Source organism: Pelmatolapia mariae, linkage group LG10_11 (genome assembly GCF_036321145.2).
Source record: "Pelmatolapia mariae isolate MD_Pm_ZW linkage group LG10_11, Pm_UMD_F_2, whole genome shotgun sequence".
NCBI classification, from domain to species: Eukaryota; Metazoa; Chordata; class Actinopteri; order Cichliformes; family Cichlidae; genus Pelmatolapia; species Pelmatolapia mariae.
This window is the reverse complement of record NC_086236.1, coordinates 54,363,605-54,382,911: the sequence shown is the minus strand read 5'-3', so window position 1 is coordinate 54,382,911 and position 19,307 is coordinate 54,363,605. Positions and strand designations below refer to the sequence as shown.

The 19,307-nt window shown below is 40.1% G+C and overlaps 2 protein-coding genes across 6 annotated transcripts; one reads left to right on the top strand and one right to left on the bottom strand.

Moving 5' to 3' along the window:
* Positions 1-400: 400 nt before the first annotated feature.
* si:dkey-262k9.2 (uncharacterized) lies at positions 401-12,090 on the top strand. 4 transcript variants are annotated; one of them, XM_063486811.1, is made up of 8 exons: positions 401-453; positions 5,678-5,741; positions 6,254-6,283; positions 7,197-7,232; positions 7,874-7,942; positions 8,083-8,151; positions 8,362-8,404; positions 9,609-12,090. In XM_063486811.1, the coding sequence occupies exons 2-8, from the start codon at positions 5,687-5,689 to the stop codon at positions 9,652-9,654; spliced, it is 348 nt and encodes a 115-aa protein (XP_063342881.1). In that variant the 5' UTR covers positions 401-453; positions 5,678-5,686; the 3' UTR covers positions 9,655-12,090. The 4 variants fall into 4 exon arrangements, with proteins under 4 accessions (XP_063342881.1, XP_063342885.1, XP_063342883.1 ...); XM_063486815.1 differs by lacking the exon at positions 401-453 and adding an exon at positions 1,459-1,633; XM_063486813.1 differs by lacking the exon at positions 401-453 and adding an exon at positions 1,641-1,737.
* A 283-nt stretch (positions 12,091-12,373) lies between these two features.
* On the bottom strand, positions 12,374-19,175 carry fxyd5 (FXYD domain containing ion transport regulator 5). Of its 2 annotated transcripts, none has more exons than XM_063486273.1 (10): positions 18,925-19,175; positions 17,494-17,539; positions 16,109-16,195; positions 15,767-15,895; positions 15,637-15,684; positions 15,186-15,230; positions 14,710-14,745; positions 14,551-14,625; positions 14,408-14,453; positions 12,374-12,827 (listed from the first exon to the last, which is right to left on the bottom strand). In XM_063486273.1, exons 1-10 carry the CDS (start codon positions 18,979-18,981, stop codon positions 12,803-12,805), a joined length of 594 nt encoding a protein of 197 aa, XP_063342343.1. In that variant the 5' UTR covers positions 18,982-19,175; the 3' UTR covers positions 12,374-12,802. The 2 variants fall into 2 exon arrangements, with proteins under 2 accessions (XP_063342343.1, XP_063342344.1); XM_063486274.1 differs by lacking the exon at positions 18,925-19,175 and adding an exon at positions 17,983-18,042.
* Positions 19,176-19,307: the final 132 nt, after the last annotated feature.

The window sequence follows — 19,307 nt, the reverse complement described above, 5'->3', positions numbered from 1 at the left end:
GCTTCTGACAGGCCTGCAGAGGAGAACATAAAATTGAATTACACTTTAGATTCAATAATAAACATTTGAATATGCTCCTGCATCCCAACTGCAGGAAACATGCACATGGAGGAAACAATAACACGATTAAGAAACAAAGATGAACTACCCTGACAGCAGCAGATGATTTTATGAGCACAAACAACACACTGGCGCTAATGTGATCACTGTACTCCTATTCACTTGGAGCACCGAGTAAGTTTCACAATCTGCATAGCAAGTCAAGTTGTAGAACAGATAAGATGAGTGGTGTCAAATTTCCACAAGCTCAGCAGCCAATGACGAAGTTTGTTGGCTGACTACACCTGTATTAATGTGCACACACTCTGGCAGTTTCCATGATAACAAGGATCTTGGAGAGCGAGCAACAACATACCAGCAGAGTATCGAAACAACTGAACAACTCATTTAAATGTAAGTTCACCTCGCAGCCAATATTCTAGATGAGTTTTGCATTTGCTTACTGAAACTGCACATTTGTTCCCTACATGTTAGCTCCCTGCATACTTTTGTACTGTATGCCTTTTTATTGCAAATAGCTGGGAAACGTAATGAAACTTTTTGTTGTTATTTTTTTGTTGCTATTATTTTTTTTTTTAAGCATTACTATGGTAAGAAATATAAACTACTTATCGGTGTGGTGGCTCTGTTTTTAAAGTACAAGTCAAGCGTATGAAACAAAGCGTCCTCATCGGGACACCAGTTAATACGACTTCAGTTCCTTTCTTTTTTTAAAAAAATATTACTTTACATTTTTTTTAATTTGTGAGGGAACTGGTCATTCAAATCTAGACAAATGACTCAAGTGAGGCAACAGAAGTGTACGCAAAACAGCTACTGCAAGCTAAACCTTAAGTAAACTAAGCACTAGCTTGTTAAAAACAAAAACAACAGGCAGACTGTAACTTTTCGCGCAAGCGACCTTTGAATGTTTGTTAATTACAGCCGAGCACGATCAAACCAGGTGGCGCCAACTGGTGCGAAAGTACAAAGTGTATTTAAAAAAATTAAGGTATTAGCGATTTTCCTTTAAAAAAACAAAACAATAAAGCTTATGCAACATACAACTGGACGAGGAAAAGCTTAGATTCAGGCTGAGCTAACACACCTGTGCTTGGTGCAGTGGTGCGCGCGAGCCTGTCAATCAGCCGCGCGCGTGTGGTCGTAATCAGTGGCTGAATAACTCCGAGCCAACCACCTGTCTGATCATAAGTGCTGTAAGTGTTTTGTTTTCGCTCCCCTCCCGTTTTTGTTGCAGCTTTTAGTTTCAGTTCAAACAAAACCATCATTACCAAATCGGGGGCAAGTTCTTCTTTGCCACATTACGTTTAACCCCCACTCGTTTTCAGGAAACTCACTTCTTGACAGCTCTGAGGAACAAGAGACGCGAAGGTGCTTTCCGCCAACTAAAACTCCAAGTGTTCAGCTAGCAGTTTAGCTCTAAATGAGTTGACAGTGAATCCCCCTTGTAGGTCAGGGAGAAAGAGAGAGAAAATAAGAAGCTTGCCCTGATCGTGGCCTACACAGCAGAAAAGGGTTTCCTGTTACACACTCGGCCCCCGCGATTTGCTCATCTGATCGGCAGAAGTCGGCGGTGAGTGCGTCACTTTTCGGGATACACAAGGATATTATTACAAAAAACCCCTCCATATTCCACAGTCGGAGTGTGTGTTTTGAAATGGTCTGTCTCTCGTATTGGTAGGTCACTGGATTTTTAAACGTTTCACAAGGTGCGATTTTTAGTATTCAAATACTACAGGAAATCAGCCAGCTTCACAGTCTTATTATCTTTGCTAAGTTCGTGTAGGTTGTTTTATACCTGTCATTTTTATTATTATTTCTTTTGTTTTTATTTTTATTTTTTTAGATGTTGATTGAGACATACTTGACTCTTAACAGTAGCTGATCACGCAGTGAGTCAGCATCAGTACTGTAATTTTTATCATCAGTTCAAATCAGCAGGCTTCTTCCATAAAGAAACAGGTGCTTTTCAAAAAAAAGAAAGTTTCCTTTCTTGGGACACCTCAGCACCCCTTACCTCACTTTCTCTGTGTGCCGCTTTCATGCCAGTGCCAGTGAATCTATTTTTGTCTAAAAAATTAATCTGCAAACAAATAACAGTGTCTTTTCCCCACTGTTCTTAATCAGGTTGCTTGCAGGGCTTGTCAGAGGTAGAGCACAAGTATCAAATCTTGATCTTGCAGAAAGTTTTTGCTCAACAACAACAAAAAAAAAAAAAAACGGCAAGAGAGAGATTTTGTGTTGCTTGTTTCCTGACAATGCATTTCAGATAGGTTGGATTTTGAAAACCCTCGATGTGACCAGGATAGGTCTTGTGATAGTGTTAACAAAACAGAGAACAACAGCTTTGTCTCCATCAGATAAAAGTAAAGCTGAAGAGTATGTGCCCGGTGTACTGTTTGTCCTTATTCAGGTTGTTGATGTCAGAGCAAAGGTTAAAATGCAGCCGCATTTTTTATTTAATTTTTTTTTTTTTAACATTTTTTTTTTTTGTGCAGCTGTGGAATTATACCTGCTCATTCCACTGGGTGCTAACCGGTTTTATATTTTTGCACACAAACACAGGCAGAAGGGGAGGCCAAATACAGGATATGAGTCTCTAAGACGGCGGAGCCCCACAGCCAGTGACACACTCATATCCTCTTAGTTGTTTTACTCTTAGCTGTACGACCCGATGCTCAAGAAGTCACCCACAGTCTAACACTGTATTGGAAATAGCTGTGTAGTTGTCATACTGGTTGTCTGCCCGTAGTGGATTTCTCACTGGTATGCACGGAACCGACTGAGGTATTGTGAGTTTTGCTTTATTTGATTCTTTTTCTTTCATCATTACTTTCATTGTCACTTTGTTTGTGGTCCAGTGGGACTGCAGTATGCTATAGAAGGGAGGGGGGAGGAAAAAAGGAACTGCATCAACTTCACTTAGATAAACAGCTGCTGCACCGTTGGCAGAGCTGAGTAAACATTTCAATAAGAATATTTTCAGTCTTCACCGAACCAGAATGAGCATCCACTTTTGGGAAAATAAATGGCGAAGAATAACAAACAATCTCGGTGCCTTTCCTCTTCCACGCACGCTCTCATATACCAAGTTGGTTTAAGCTATGACACATTATCAGAATGATGGTGAAGTTGTTTTTTTTTTTTTTTTTTCCTTTTTCGTTGCAGTTGTGTCCTATCGTTCAGTTTTTCTTGTATTTGGTTTCCTGTTAACACTTTACATGGAAGAAATTCTGATATTTTTACCCACTTTGATTGTTATCGTTCGTATCAGAGCCTTGTCAGGGTGCACAGTGGAACGAGCAGAGGGCTGTTATCTGTGCGAGCAGATAAGAGATGGTCGCCACTGCAGTTAAGTTTATGCACTTGCACTAAACTTCTGTTTGTGCATCTGTTTCGCTGTTACAGATGAAATTGGATGGGTTGGAAGGAGTCAAAAACATTTGTTCCAAATTAACTCTGGTAAACAAGATTTTTGGTGCTCTTAGGTCTGCTAATGTGGCTAGACAGGTATGATGTTCGGGGTTAATCCTGTCAAACTGCATTAGGGGGACTGAAACAAAACCAAGACATATTCCCCCTGCAGCATCAGCAGCACAGTGTATATGCCTGTCATGCAGCACCGCACTGTAGTTTGATGATTTGTTGATTTCTTCATTTATTGTCTATGATCTTTGCGCCTGTAGCCAGACGGCAGCTGGCATATGCACTTTACAAGCTATCCCCTGGTTATTATATGTGGCAAATTGGGTGTGGTGTAAAAGAGCAAATTCAGTTGTAATTCAGATGTGCAAGAATATATTACCCAATTTGAAAAAAGGGGGGAAAAATGGGGTAAATATTATTCAGGAGCTGTTTTGATAGAGAAGCAGTGGACTGGGATGATAAATATTTCCAAATTGGATCAGCTTATTATTTTGCCCAGTGCGACTCTGAAAAGCAAATTGGATACACAGAAGGGGATTGTATTTGCAGCTTTTTAGGTTGGCTGCGTTTGGAGATTTTCTTCAGCTGTTTAAGAGGCCTGCACACAGCACTCTCCTGCTCAAATCAGTTGTGTGATTAACATCTCTTTTCCAATATAATCAGCCCAAATACTTCATGATGCTGCCCTACATTATAGATATTTGTCTCGCATGAGAGACTACAGTTTTCGACTGGCATAACAGTATTTACAGACGAGATTATACATGGCAGAATTAAGTGTTGGGTAGATCTCTCATTAATCTGTCCAAAACCGTATTGCATAAATAAGTGATGTCTGCTAATCTCGTTTCTTATTGCCCCTGCATCTTATTCACTTTCATTCACCATATTTGGAATTGGTGCTACTAATCAGAGATCATCGTGGACTACTTCCTTAAATTGTGCTAGTGTAGGATATAGTAAGTGACTAAGTGCTGGGGTAGGCGCCCCTTAGTGTTTCATAATCTACACCTTCACAATGCAGGTCACCTCAGTTCTTTCCTCACAGCTAAGGAAATAAGCACACAATGGGAAAGGCTAACAATGAAGGGGCGCCTACTGTGTAACATGTGACACAAAGGTCAGTGGGAGAACTGCAGTGTTTCTGTGTACAGTATTAAACACGGCATGAATGACTATTGGTTCCTGACCGCGTGCCAATTTTTGAGTGACTGAACCGCGCCATGAAGGCTTCATCCGGGACACTGAGTGGGAGAAAGGTCATTCTCATGGTTTTTCCATTTAAAAATATCTGCATCCACTTTGTGTTGGACACAGCTGGGGCTTTGTTTGGCACGCCAAGAACACCTGCGTTTCACATCTACATGGTTTTAAAAGGGAATAGAGATGGCGTTTGTTTTTGGGCCCTCTGCCATGAGGAAGTTCTGACATGGATGTTTTGTTGTTTTTTTTTGTTTTTTTTTTTCTCCTCCTCAAAAATAGCAACGTACCATACGAAAAAAACAAGAACACCATCATGGAAAATGTATTTGTCACTCGGTGTCAATGACCAGATTAAGTTAGAAGGAAATGAAATTAAACTGAGCTCATATTTGTTTTTTTCCCCTCCAATTAGGATGACAATAGTAACCTAATGCTTGGCAGGATGCACTAAATAAATAAGAAATACATTTATTAGTTTCCTTTTTGTTTTGTCAGTGAACCTCTTCCTGGACACCTTTCTTGCTCAATCTTGTTTTCTTGCCTTGGTCCAAAGGCTTTGCATGAGGGTTGGAAAATGTTGAATAGGCACTTGTTGCTAGCTGAGTGTGTCAGAATCGTTAGAACGTTGGGTTTTTTTTTTTTTTTTTTGTTGGTTTTTTTTCTTCCTTCTGTTGGGTATCATGAGGGGGAGGGGGGGGGGGGGGGACGCCTGTTGACACCACCCATCTAGGATTACAATCTAGTTATGCACGCATGCCTTTAAAACTTGTTAAAGTAGCGCAAGAACTGCCTGCCTCAAAATTTGTAGTTTTCCACTGACTAGCAGCACTCAGAATGCCAGGCAAGACCCCAATAATAGACAGCGCTTCAGCTTTCAGTCTCACTCAGTCTCTAAACCAAAAAACACCAAGATTTCACACATATCAGTGACTGAATATTAATAGCAGATATTTTTAACTTCGTGTCTTTTTTTTCTTTTCCCCTGCAGCATTTGAAGATGATGCGATTGCTGTTTCTGTGTCTGCTGCTACTTCTGCCAGCTTCTGCTGCTGGTAAGTTCTCATATCTTTGACTCTTTCAGGTGATAAGCATCTAATCAGGGTCTATGCATCCCTGTGCCAGCCCCTGTTTTCCTCAACTACCTGCATATGTGTATGTGTCTGTGTCATCCTCAACAAGGTTAATGCGTACAGTCACTGTTGATTTTCTTTCTTTCTTTCTTTCTTTTTTTTTTTTTTTTTTTTTTTCTGCCTATTGGACACACTTGAACAATAATATTAATAAAAACATGGACGGTGAAGTTTATAGCAGCAATCCCATGGCTGTGCTTTCTCTGATATGGAAGATGTCATAAATGAACAGGTGACAGGAGACTCTGTGACGTACATGAAGTACAAGTATGCAGTTTAACCGACTGAGTCTTCATCTGCGTGCTACACGCTGAATGCCTCCTTTGATAGCACCAATAACTGTTTTGAATAATAAAATGTTTGAAAATGTGTATCTCACTGTTTCAGCTCTGCGAGCATTTCGTAACTCTATCATTTTTTTTTTCTTTTAACAGATAATTCAGAACTTGAAGGATCAGCTGATGGTATGTAAGCCATATTTTGTCCAGTAGTACTTTTACTGCATCGCCTATGGAACAAATTGTTTTTTGCAGCCTGTCACTTTAGGAATCAGTCTGACACATTAATTCATTTTACTTAGAATTAAGCGCTCGGATCAGCAGGCCGACCACACCCGTGCATGACGGTGAATGGCCTATTAATGTGTTTTGAGAAGAATTACTAGGCTTAAATATTCTGAAGTCATTTAGCTGCTTCAACATGTTTTTCATGTGCTGTCGTTGTCGCCTAAGTGTTGATCCTTGTTTTGACTCCGGGTAAGCGTAGTCAGAGGGAACAAGTGATTTATTGATTGATTTATTTATTCATTCCCCCCTTGTAAAATAGAAATATGATATGAAATAGAATATCATTGAAAACATGATATAGCTGTATAAATCAGCCCCGTGTGTAATGGTGGGTTATAATTTTCCATATCTGTCTCCACTCCTTGTAATTGTTGTATGGTGGCTACCACTTAAAGCGCTTCTTCCTCATTTAGAGTTTTATTATTTACTCACAGTTGAAGTTGTTTTTAAGGCCGCGTTGTTCTTGTTTGCAGTCTTATTATTGTTTAGTGTTCTCATAAGGTTTAGCTTCCCTGTGTACAATATTGATTCTTGTTTATGGTTTTCATTTTTTCCTCTCGGACCTCTTGGCCTCAAACTGATTTTATATTCCCACCCCTTATCACCACCACCTCCACCACAACCACGATCAATAGTGTTGCTAAAAGATTCAAAGTGTTGTCTGTATCCTCACTGTTGTACAATTTAAGAACTCTCACACTGTTAATATAAGAAGGCGGTCATAGTGAGAACCTGCATTTCTGCACTGACTGAACAGACGTCTCATTTTTCCCTCTTTTTTTTTTTTTTTTTTTTTTTTTTTTTTTCGCAGACCCGGATGACGAGGATTATGATAAGGTGGAACGTGGTGAGTTTGTTGCCCTACTCTGTGTAGTCTCTACACATGCACTATATTGACAGCTGCACAGAAACTGGTATATGAAGGTTATGGCCTTTGTTATTGTCAGTAAGTCTGTATAGTATATAGGTTGTTCTACTCCACTAAGCTGTGGCCCCAGTTGGCTTTTAGCTCCCCTCAACCATTACGGCCTGAATAGAATCAATTAGCTCTGTAGAGGAGGCCCTGTGGATTGTGCTGAAAGGCCAATGAACACGTCAACATCTCCGTCATCCTGTCGGTCAGCTAATCAACATTGGCATTCTCATTCTCTCACCGTCCGTTTTTCCGTCACTCCTCATCTTCGCTTTGATGGACATTTGATAGAATTACAGATCTGTTTACAACGGCCTGCCTGCCAAGTGGAGAAGCAGCATTTCTGAAAATGGTTACAATTCCTTTTGAAGGCCCAAGCTCTTTTCCTCTCCTTGTAGACACGTGTACATAGGCTTAAATCTTTTGTTCATTTCCTTTAAAGTGCATTTAAATTTCTTAAGCAGCACACGAGTCAAAATGTGCAGATAAATTAGGGAAATTTCATTTGTGAAGGAAAGTGTGTGTGCGCGTGTGCGTGTGCGGACATTTTGACATTTCTCTTTGTAACTTTCCAGAAGCTCCAAGGACCAATTTGAATCTAAATCCTGGGACAGGCAAAACCACTGGTGTGGAGGAGAACAGTGGTAAGAAGTATCTGAATTGTAATTATTTATATATAGTAATGTATGAAAATGATTTTAAATGTCAACATTTGCAAATGATTCATAGTGTCAACGTGCTGATTCTTCTTTTTTTTTTTTTTTTTTTTTTTTTGGTCTTTCAGATGAGGGCTACATGATTATCATAGTTATAGCGGGGGTGGTGCTGGCTCTTTCGGTCGCAGCAGTTGTCAGTAAGTACTCTACGTTTCCTTGAAATAAAGCCTTTTGCATTTCCACAGGTGACAAATATATTCCTTTAAAGCCCTCCAGTGCTTGGCTGGAATCAGCATGGTTTCTGTGTGCTTTGTGAAGCTTTTAATTCTTAAACAAATGTGAACTTTTCTCTTGTGGAGCGTTGACCTTGTTTGTTTTCTTTCTTTTTTTTCTTCGTTTACTTGCAGCCATATTGATAGTGAAGCGCAAGATGCAGCAGCAGGAGCAGGGGTAAGAATTAGACCATTTTCTGACTATTTTCTTTGCATCTTTTGTGTACTTTCGTGCTCAAGAAAAACGCTGTATGCATATTCTCCTTATGTCCGTTGTGCATACTGCGTCAGCGTTTTTAAAAATTCATGTTTTTCTTTACGCTAAGTCGGCCTCCGAGTAACAAAACCAGTCGGGTGGGTAACAGCTTTTCTGGCTCCCTTGCCAATTTGTCCCATTTAATCCAACTCGGTAGCTTGAAAACTAGAAAAAAAACAAAATTGTAAGCTGCATCCACCCATTTGAGCCTGTCTGGACTTGCACAGCAATTAGTAACACAGTCTGAGTCCTACGCCACCACCAGTGAACACACCCCACCTTACCTTTTTAGCAATCAAACAATAACCTTAAGGCAGGGCCCCTGGGTCTATATGACCAAATGAGACAGGACTTAACCTGTTCAAAAGCTTACCTCATGAGCTGAGGCCTGAGTAGACACCTCTAGTCAGAAATAACGCAACAGGGTAAACATGAGACTGACTCAATGACAACAGTTGGCCAACGGCAATCAGACAGAAGAACAGCCTAAACCAGTTAAACTGAGAGACTCTCTCTGTTGTTGTTTGTTTGTTTGTTTTTTATTTTTTTGGTTTTTTTTGTCCTCCTCTGTTGGAGAACATTTTGCAGTGTAATCAATTTCTTTTGTCCTGGAGGTGTTATGTAACGTGATGTGCAGGTTGGGTCAGAGGGGTCATGGAGGTCAAATCGGGCTTCAAAGATCTTTAAAGCAGCAGCGAACAGCTGTCGCAGAGCGGATCCCCAAGTCAATGTGCAAGGGTTAAATTCCTCTGCAGGATTACTGGCTGCCTCCTGGGGCTGCAGTCAGCTCTGGCAGTGTCTGGTGCTGACTGATCGCTCTGTTGAAAAGAGGCTTAATCACACAGCAACCTCTGGCTTGTTGGATCAACAGTGCCTTGCCAGGTTTATAAGTCCCACCTGGGGATGAGCTGTGTTCTGAGGTGATGCAGTCACTGTGCACCTGTCAAAGCCCTGTAGCACGAGGCAGACATGCCGTTTCCTGAACTCCGCCACACAGAGACGCTTCTTGTGCATCTCCAGACGTTTTCTAAAAATACCTTTAAAGGTGAAATTTTGCTTTTAACCTGCTTCACCTCATCCCCTCCTGTGGTCTCTTCTCTCTCTCTCTTCCTCTGTCTCTCCTCAGGATCTACTCTGTGCCAATAGAACAGGACCACAAAGGGCCTGTCTAGTTCCTGGTCTATAGCTACAAGCCCTATAACACACAGGCAAGACAGGTCGATGCATCAGGAAATGTTATCTCCTACTCTTTGACTCAGGACAGCTAGACTTCTTGGAACAACAGCCTGCTTCTGAATGTTCAGTTCATTCCTCCCTCCCACATAACCTCCTATACATGTGTAGCATATGCAGTATGTTTTTTCTTTTTCTTTTTTTTTTGGTTTGTTTTTTGTATACTTTTGTGTTTGTCCCAGTCATTTGTTCTGTACATACACATAATTTAGCCTGGGACTTTTGGAACACAGTCAAACCTTCTAATTGGATTCTATTTGAGGAATCCAAATCAAAGCCAGTGAATGTGGCTTGAAGCTCCTTTTGTTGAAAGGGATAATTTAGCACAGCCAGAACTCCCTGATTTTTTTTTTTTTTTTTTTTTTTTCCCCTTTAATTCCTGAGACAAGAAATTATTCCCAACGACTATGCAGTGTAACTCTGAGAGACCCGTCTATGTGAAATGGTCGTTGAGTGAGACAAACCACACTAATCCAGCCTAAGCCGGCCTCACGTTCATTCCTATTCACTTGTGTCACATTTTCTCTTCCTGGCCCATTAGGAATGACAGGAGGCAACAAAATAGGAAGATAAAAACCCGTTCACTGTCTTCTTAACTTCCAGTTACAACAGGAGAGGGGGGAAAAAACCCCTGAAACAAGTGGAAATGGCTAGTGCTAAAACCTTCCTGCACTGCCACAAATTAATCAACCACCATGAATGATGATGTTTTCCAATCCCCTCTTCTTGAAAGGCTTTCACTTTAGATTGTAAATAGCTCTCTGAATGCTGTGGAGAGTTAGATTAATGCCTCCCACACTGGTTACAGAGAACCTCGTTATGAGGGAGGGAAGGATAAAATCTGAAGAATTAAATAAAGTAGGATGATTGGGGGAAAATGCCAACAATGCCTTTGTTTCATTCATACAGAACAGTTTTCTCTGGTTTTATGCAAATCAACCTTTTCGTGCTGTGTGCAGGAACCCTTTCTATCCAAGAATCTAAGGTGCCGGCTTCCCTGGTTGTTTGTCGGCAAAAGGGAATCTGTTTTCCTTGTCAGCTTTCTGTCTGTGCTATCAGAAGGAGCACTGATAATGGAATTAATAACACTGGGAATGACTATATGGAGTTAAATAGTGGATTTGCCGAAGCAGCGTCTCACTTTTCTCTTCCACTAAATCTTGCAATATGTCTTGCCGCTGGGGAGCGGGCCTGGCTGCCATCCAGCCAGACCCGAGAGCAAAAAAAAACCAAAAAAACTATGCAATTAGGTCCTTATCAAGGATGTGCACTCCCTATTGGTGTGTGCTGAAGTGCTTTTGTTAAAAAAAAAACCCCCAAAAAAACCAACACTTCCCACTCGATGTAACCCAGATGTGATTATTGTTTGTGCGTTTTGTTTTTACTGTGCCCTGCGCTATTGTTATGTCTCGAAAGTGTAGCATTCCCCTGTAAGCCTTCAATATCTGTCAGCATTTCAAAAAGAGGACAATTTGAGGGAAAAAAATTGCAGCACGAAACATTTCACTCTTCTCTGTCTGTCAGTCTGTCCCTTAGTATTTACTGATTCTCACTTTGTAGGACATGCATAGCACATTTCCAAAACCGATGTAGCAATGTAGAAAGCAATCGGGCTCATGCGGAAACCCAAAGAGTTATTCAGCACCAGCACGCTGCGTGCCTTTAACCAAATTCTACTCAGCTGCTCAGTTTCGTAAAGCCTAACTGTTGTGACTCTATTTGTGTAAAGCAAATGTTGCTGTGGAGCTTTTTTTTTTTTTTTTTTTTTTTCCTCTTATCTCAGTGATGTAAATGGAAAGGGTTATGCTAATATCTGTTTTTTAACTACTGATATATTTATCTTTGTAGGCTAAAAGCATTGCGAAACTGTGCACTTAATCTTGCTTTCTGATACACAGTATAATCCATGTATTTACAAATGTACACAGCAATGCACTTGCATTGTGTCTCTATAGAAATCTCATGTTTGGAGAAAGATTTTAATATGATTCTGGGTGGGGCATTGTCCCACTGATAGTGGGAGTTTGTAAAATGTATATATATTTTTTTTTAATTTAGTTTCATACAAAACTACATTATGTTTTAAGAAGTTACTTATGTTTGTATGCACTTTTCTCTTAAGGTAAACTCGTGTTTATTTTGTGCCAACAATCACACCTGATTCTCAGTATGTAATTAAGTAATTATTCACAATATATGTACATGCGTGATAGCTCACAGGAAAACTGTAGGTGACAGAATATTATGAATTGGATCTGTTTGCACAGCTGCAGTCACCTTGATTTTCTTCTGATGGTGATTACAACATACTACTGTATATTGTGTATCTATGCTGAGCTCTGGATTGTGTTTGTTTTTTAATAAATGTGTTATGAAATCTGCATGCCTTCTCCCAGTTTCTTGTTTGCATAATTTTGATGCCATATGGATACAGAGATAATGTGCCAATGGATGTTGTTTAATCTAGGGCTTTACTCGCTTACAAGCATAGAGCCACTAAGAGGCTTAGACACTCTTACTAAACATCCTTTTTCGTTAAGATTCAAAGTGTAAAGCGAGTGTGGGAGCTATGATGAAGTGAGCTAACTTTTATTTTTATATCCTCACAGAACAGTGAAAAGGGCTGTGCGAGATTGTCAAATATGAGATGATGCGGGGTTATTCCTCATAACCTTTAATAATAAATCCAAGCTGTGAGACACTGCCCCTGGCTATGGCATTAGTTACAAGATGCAAAGGTCATTAGAAACCAGCCTGCTTCATGGCTGAAGGTTTGATTAAAATGGGATTCATCTATTCATTATTGTCCCAGATAAATAATCACTTGACTTTTTAAAGGAATTTTTCTTGCCAACTATTGAAATAGTTGACTATGATGAACCGGATGATGGTTCCACTTTTTTAACTTGTCAGCATGAGTCATGATTTCCATGTTTATTTATTGTTTTTCTATGACAGTTACTAAGCAGTGTGTCAGTCCACATTCATGCACACACACAGACTGTCAGGTGTTTTTCTATTGATGGATTCCTGGTTGTTTTCTTGCAGCTGTTTTCTTTGGTTACTGAATTCACACGTGCTCTCTCCTTATCCTTGGGCTACCCGGTATGACCTGGACAAAAAAAAAGGGGGGGGGAGGAAGGCATTACTCTTAAAGAATCAAACACTATTTCAGCAATCAATGATATTCATCAAACCTAAATATGAGGAAAAAAACAAGATCTGTTGCAGTTCTGCCCTACAAACAGCTTAATCATAATCCCTTTGATCTATTAATCATCAAAGAGATTTCAGTCAGCATTCTGTTGAGCTATTATGTCTGAAGTGACTCATTGCTATATATCATCAAGTAGCCTCTGATATTAACTACTTAAATCATCCAACTGCAGTTTCCCAACAGCACAAGGAGAGATGCTCCTCATGCACAATGGGCCGATATAGAGTCAGGTGAAAAAGAGTGCATTTTCTCTTACTTCCAAGGGTTTGGCTCAGGAAAAGAAGACAAATAAAGTACACATTTAATGCTTCCAAAAGAATCAAGATGCTAAGTACCAACCAGGTGCTGCTAATCAAGTATACTTGCGTAACTGATCAGCCAGTATTAGAACTTCTATAAAAAAAAAGTTTTGGAAGTTTGCTGGAGCATTCAGGTGTGTGTTAACACAATGCCAAGGAGGAAAGACATCAGCATTGATCTCAGGGAAGCAATTGTTGCTACCCATCAATCTGGGAAAGCCATTTCCAAACAATTTGTCCATCACTCTGTGGCGATAAAGATTATTCACAAGTGGAAAACATTCAGGACAGCTGCCAATCTTCTCAGGAGTGGATATACCAGCAAATTCACCACAAGGTCAGACCATGCAGTGCTTACAGAAACTGCGAAAAACCCAAAAGCTACACCTCAAACAATACAGGCCTCTGTTAGCATGCTATATGTTACAGTACCATTAGAAAAAAACTAAACAAATATGTCCTTTTTGAAAGGGTTGCTCGGAGAAAACCTCTTCTAGCATAGCTTAAATTTGTAAAACCACAAGACTTTTGGAACAACTTCCTATAGACAGAGAAGACTAAATAAAATCGAGATGTAATGCACAACATCATGTTTGGTGAAAACTAAACACAGCATATAAACACAAACATCCAATACCAAATGTCAAACACTGTAGTGGAGTGGTGATGATTTGAGCTTGTTCTGCAGACAAAGGACCTTGGAATTTCCTTTGTCTGCAGAATTGACTCAGTGACTGAGTCTACTATGAATTCCCCTGTAAACCAAAATATTCTAGACATCTGTGAGGTCATCTGTCTGATAACTAACACCGATGAAACTGGGCCATGCAACAGGACAATGATCCCAAACACAGCTCTGGATTTACAACAGCATGGCTGAAAAAGAAAAGCGTCAAAGTCAAGCGGCAAACAAGTACTTCAAGTTATTGCTGCTAAAGGTGGTTATACAAGCTATTGCATTCACACACTGCTTCTGCAGGTTGTATTTAAATTATTTTAGAACCTGGCAAGGACCAGATGATTTTTTTTATTATTATATCCTAAAATGAAAAACTTTAGACTTTAGAGGGTGTACTTTCTTTTTTTCACATCAGCATATAGCCAGACATTTTTTGATGTTTAACTGTATACGAATTTTGTACTGATAAAACAAAAGTTACAAATGTAATTACTTACTTTGTTGACCTCTTGCGACATTTGGGCAGCCGACTGAACTTTCCACCTACAGTCCAGATATAAGCAAAAGAGTAAGGAAGTTGGTAGACTATTACAAGAAATTGCAAAGCACAAAAATAGCTTTCAGATTTTCAGATACTTACAGGTAATGACCAATATGCCAAAGATGAACAGCACTGCTGCAATGACCAGTCCAGCATAACTCAGGGACTTATAATCTAAGTATATAAAAAACAAATCAAATAACCACAGAAAACGAGTAACGACACACAATCAAACACAATCAAAGAGAAGCTTCTTACCATAGGTGAAATCTTTGTCCCACTCTGACTTCCACTCTATATGGAGTAAAAGAAGAAGAAAAAAAGTATTGACTTAAGGTTGACTGTTGAACAGAGGAAATATCTACAGGAACAAAAAAAGAGGCTCAGTGGGGAACAACTGTCAGAGATGGCATGAGAGATCTACTGGCTCTGCTGACATGCTGTTGATGGTGTATCAAAAACCTATCTATGGTAAGCCGGCACAGCATGAGGACACAAATATCTTATCTCTTCTTGCATAAGGTACAATCAAGCATTAATCTGTTAGCAAGAGAGGAAGTGAGGTGCTCTGTTCTATCACTACGCTGTGGGTTTGTTTGGAAGACGGGGAATTGTGATACTGTCACAGTCTGCCATGAGATAACAATAGAACCACGATGCCTGTGGCATTTAGGGTAACTAAGGAATAGGGGAAATTTTCCCATTACTCCAGACAACTTTAGTGTTCCTTTTACCGATGGCTTTCTCGGGTGCAGAAGGGTTGGTTTTCACTGCAGATGCTGGAAAAAAAGTGGAAAAAAATTACTACATTGGACTTTTTAAGTCAATTTTTCTGGCAAATTTTCATCTCTACTGAATATATAATAATTTACAAGTTAAAACTTTTTTATTTTTGGGACATATTGACTCCATATATACATACCTCTCATCAAACTCCAGATTCAGTCTTATGTTTAACTAATTAAATTTCTAAATGTTTCAGTAGAATGAGTCTCAAAGGAAATTTATGCTTTTCAGAATGTAGCATTTTCTCTACCTCAAGTGCTCTCTCTCGCTCTATTTTTGTCGGTGTCTGGTGATGATTCAGTTTGCTTGCGTGGTCTACTAGCTAAACTTAATGGCTCTACTGACTCTTGATGTTTGAACATACATAGGTTAGGCAAGGCAGAGGGTAAAGACTCATACCTGAAGTTGATGCGAGCTTTGGTTGACTTGTTGCTTTTGCACTTGAAGCTAAAGAGGATGAATACATACGATGAGAAAAATAGCATGCAGACGAGAAATAATGGGGTTAGACACACACAAGACAAACTACCTGCTGAAGTCTCTACTCGTGATGTGGTGACACTGAGGGAGACGTTTGCTTGCTGGTTTGTGGGTTTTTCAGGTATAGTTTCCGGGGAGCTGTTAATATCTCTAGTTGTTCTCCTTTCCACTGCTTCTCCTTTTACACACAGAAAGAAACTGAATTAGATTGATGGATGGATGGATGGATCGATTGGCTGATAGATAGATAGATAGATAGATAGATAGATAGATAGATAGATAGATAGATAGATAGATAGATAGATAGATAGATAGATAGATAGATAGATAGATAGATAGATAGATAGATAGATAGATAGATAGATAGATAGATAGATAGATAGATAGATACCAGGGTTTATTGTAAATGTCGATTCGGTCTCCTTTGCATCTGTGGGTGTGGGTGCAGTTGCAGGTGCAGGAGTGTAGGCCCTTGACACTGTGGGGGAAAAAAAGATCACATGTGAAAAACTAAAGAAAAGTAGAAGCAAACTTTCCATTGAAGGTTCCTATACTGTCCACTTTACATCAAGAACAAAGCACAGCGTTGTTAATGCCCGTGATTTTCTCAATGTGGCCAGACTTCAGAATGTGTCTGGCCAGGCACAGTAGCGAGGCCTGCAGATGCACTGAGTATGTCACAGTAATAGTCTTGTGAGTGGGCCTGTGAGGCAACCTCTGAGTGCAACAGAGCTGGATTGTTGTGCAAGACCACAGGACAGAGAGGCTGTTGTCTGTTTACTCACTCAGCACCTTCCAAATAGTGCCGAAGCTCCACAAAACCTCTACTTTCTTGGGCCAGTGCTGCCAGCACTACACAAATAAAGCCATACGAGGGAAAATATACTAAGATAGAAATTATTAACAGCTCACTCTACAATTTATCGTTTGATGTGTCTGTTATGTACTGTTCATATATTCTTGTGGTCATAGAAGTATCTCTACTATCAACAGGTCGTGATAAGCATGTGGCTGGTAAACCAAAGATGTTACCCCACTTCTAGCCCCATTATGGTGTCGAATTACAGTTGTTTTTAAAATTTTACCAATCCTTTTAAAATTTGTCACCTTCATGAATGGGACGTGTTGCTTAGATGTAACTGTTAACAAGCTAATCCCCAAGTTGCAGGGTATTTTTTTCCCTAATCTTTAAACAGATAAAAAATAAGACAAGAAAAATTATTTTGTTGTGTTAATGCAACACCCCCCATAAGCTTCACATGCTTTGCTCCACTGCTTACTCCTTTACTTTAAGGGGAACCCTAAAAAAATAATGAAGCAGACATAGTTCTTTATTACCACCACTGAACAGAATAAGCTGTACTAAAGGTTAGAAACCACACAGTATTTTTAGCTCCATTCCATCACAGTTTTGTGGTTCAATGAGGGAACCATATTGTTGCACTGGCAACCATGTCATGATTGTAGGTGCAAGAGTTTAGCAGACAATAAAAGTCATTATAATTGACTGATTTTTTTTTAGATATTTTCTTTGGCATTTTTTTCTCTTAGAACTTTCTAAAGTTCCCCTGGCTGGTTCTTGGTCCCATGTGACACTGCATTCAAAAAATCCTGCAAATACGCCAATGTGCATCCTAACATAGGCTTACTGCACAGATACCCTGCTAAAGCTAATCAAGGTGATTAGGTTGTAATAAAATCTACAGTCTCTTTCAACCCAAAAAAAGTTCACACTTGACTTCAGTGAGCCAAGTCTTCAGATTTTCTGGCACTCACCTCTTAACATCATAAACAGGAAAATGCTCAAGTAAACCAAATTCATCTGAAAGAAATAAAAACAAAACATGTTTTGAGCAGATGCTGTGAAATAGTGATGCATTAAATGCAGCTCTCAAATACTGTCTGAACAAACTTTTGTGCAGTTTTCACACAATCAGTGGTTACAGGATTGAAATGACCTCTACGATCTACTGTAGAAAGTAACTGAGAGTGCCTCAGATAACTCAGGTGGCTCTTTTGAAAACGACTGGTGACACGTTGACTACATCCTCTGGTGCATGTGTTATAGAATATTCAAGCAGATCCATACCGCATGCAGACAAATGGCTGATCATTAACACTGAGAAAAACGCTACTGATTTGTACTGTGTCTCTGCAGTCATGTAATGATCTTACAGTTGTTTGCCCTGGGAATGAAAGGCTCTGGGTAGACGATTGAGGCAATACAGTATTCACTCTCCAACATATTGTGCACCGCTCAGTTACCAGTCAGGAAGCTGTAATCAGTCGGGTTCGTGCCACATGGCAGTTTCCTCTTCCTCCTATAGCACGCAGCAACATCACCCACACGCCTCATTCAGCGTAGCAGAAAACAAATTCTTACTTTGAATGTCAGACTTTATAAGACACTTTTTTTTGTCAAATGTGAGTGATCGAGGCCACATATTATAGATGCAGTCCTCCCACGTATGTCTGTGCTAAACTTTGTGGCTGTATAGATCTAACTTCATCATATTTTGTTAGCTGTCACCAATTAAAAAATGGCATTGGAGCATATGTCAAAACGACTCTTTTCATGATAATAGAAATCCTTGTACCGACGAGCCGCAATCTCCACATCAGTGGAAAACGTTGGCTATTTCTTCCTCCCCCTCAATATTTTGCCCACGGCTTAAACAAAAACAAAAACAAAAAACAGAAGTAGGAAATAAAAGTGTATTGTGATGTATAATTTCATAGCAACACCTGCCAACGATGAGCAACAGAAGCAGGCAGGGAGGCTAAAGGGAGTCTGTGCCAGGGACTTAGCTTGAATCCACTCCCAGTGAAAAAAGAAAAAAAAATTAATCATGATCTTTGACCTATCCGGTGGCAGCTCATCCTCCGGGCTGGGAACAGTGTGACAGGTGAGCATTTGTGGCCGTCATGAGCTCTGACAGCTCAGATTAGCAGGTCATGCCAATCTTCATTTCACTCCAGAGCATATGTCAAGATGAGGCCTGTATCCCCTGGGCTGTACAGACGTCTTTCCCTTCCCCTAGCCTGACCCGCCTGCCTGTTTGTCACATCTTGCACTCTCACTCACTCTCCGTCTGTCTGTTCATCCATTTGTCTGTCATCCTCCATCAATCTCTTTTCACTTGGGTTAGACCAAAACACCCTTCAGCCCTAGGATATTCAGTCTTTCATCCAGGCTATTATGCTTACCTTTGTATCCATCCTGCGAGGTGCCCGAGTCCAGAGATGTATCCACAGCTTCATCATCCACAGTGCTCTCCTCTGTGTGTCACTTGTGTGCAAGGCTACTGGAGAAACGGCTAACCAACCACACCCATGTGATCACCCACTACTTCCTCACCCATTTGTCTGAATTCATTTTCAGACTTTCAGTCTCTCTCTCTCTCTCTTTGTCTCTCACCCACTCTTTCTTAGTTTCTTCCTCTGTGTTCTTTGGCTTCCAGTTTTCAGTTTGTACTTCTGCTTCATCAAAGCACCGTATGCCTTCTCTTCCTACTGTATCTATCCGGGCTAGTTAACCGTCTTGCTTCACATTTATTTCCTGTTTTCTCTCCATCTCTCATCTGACGCTG

What these genes read in the sequence shown, in the direction of transcription:
- si:dkey-262k9.2 (XM_063486811.1), top strand. Translation starts at nt 5,687, where the DNA reads ATGATGCGATTGCTGTTTCTGTGTCTGCTGCTACTTCTGCCAGCTTCT. An exon ending in TCTGCCAGCTTCTGCTGCTG is followed by an intron (nt 5,742 to 6,253) that starts GTAAGTTCTCAT and finishes TTCTTTTAACAG; the next exon opens with ATAATTCAGAACTTGAAGGA. An exon ending in ACTTGAAGGATCAGCTGATG is followed by an intron (nt 6,284 to 7,196) that starts GTATGTAAGCCA and finishes TTTTTTTCGCAG; the next exon opens with ACCCGGATGACGAGGATTAT.
- fxyd5 (XM_063486273.1), bottom strand. Translation starts at nt 18,981, where the DNA reads ATGATGAAGCTGTGGATACATCTCTGGACTCGGGCACCTCGCAGGATG. An exon ending in CCTGTTTATGATGTTAAGAG is followed by an intron (nt 16,196 to 17,493) that starts GTGAGTGCCAGA and finishes TTTCCCCCACAG; the next exon opens with TGTCAAGGGCCTACACTCCT. An exon ending in GACATTTACAATAAACCCTG is followed by an intron (nt 15,896 to 16,108) that starts GTATCTATCTAT and finishes TGTGTGTAAAAG; the next exon opens with GAGAAGCAGTGGAAAGGAGA.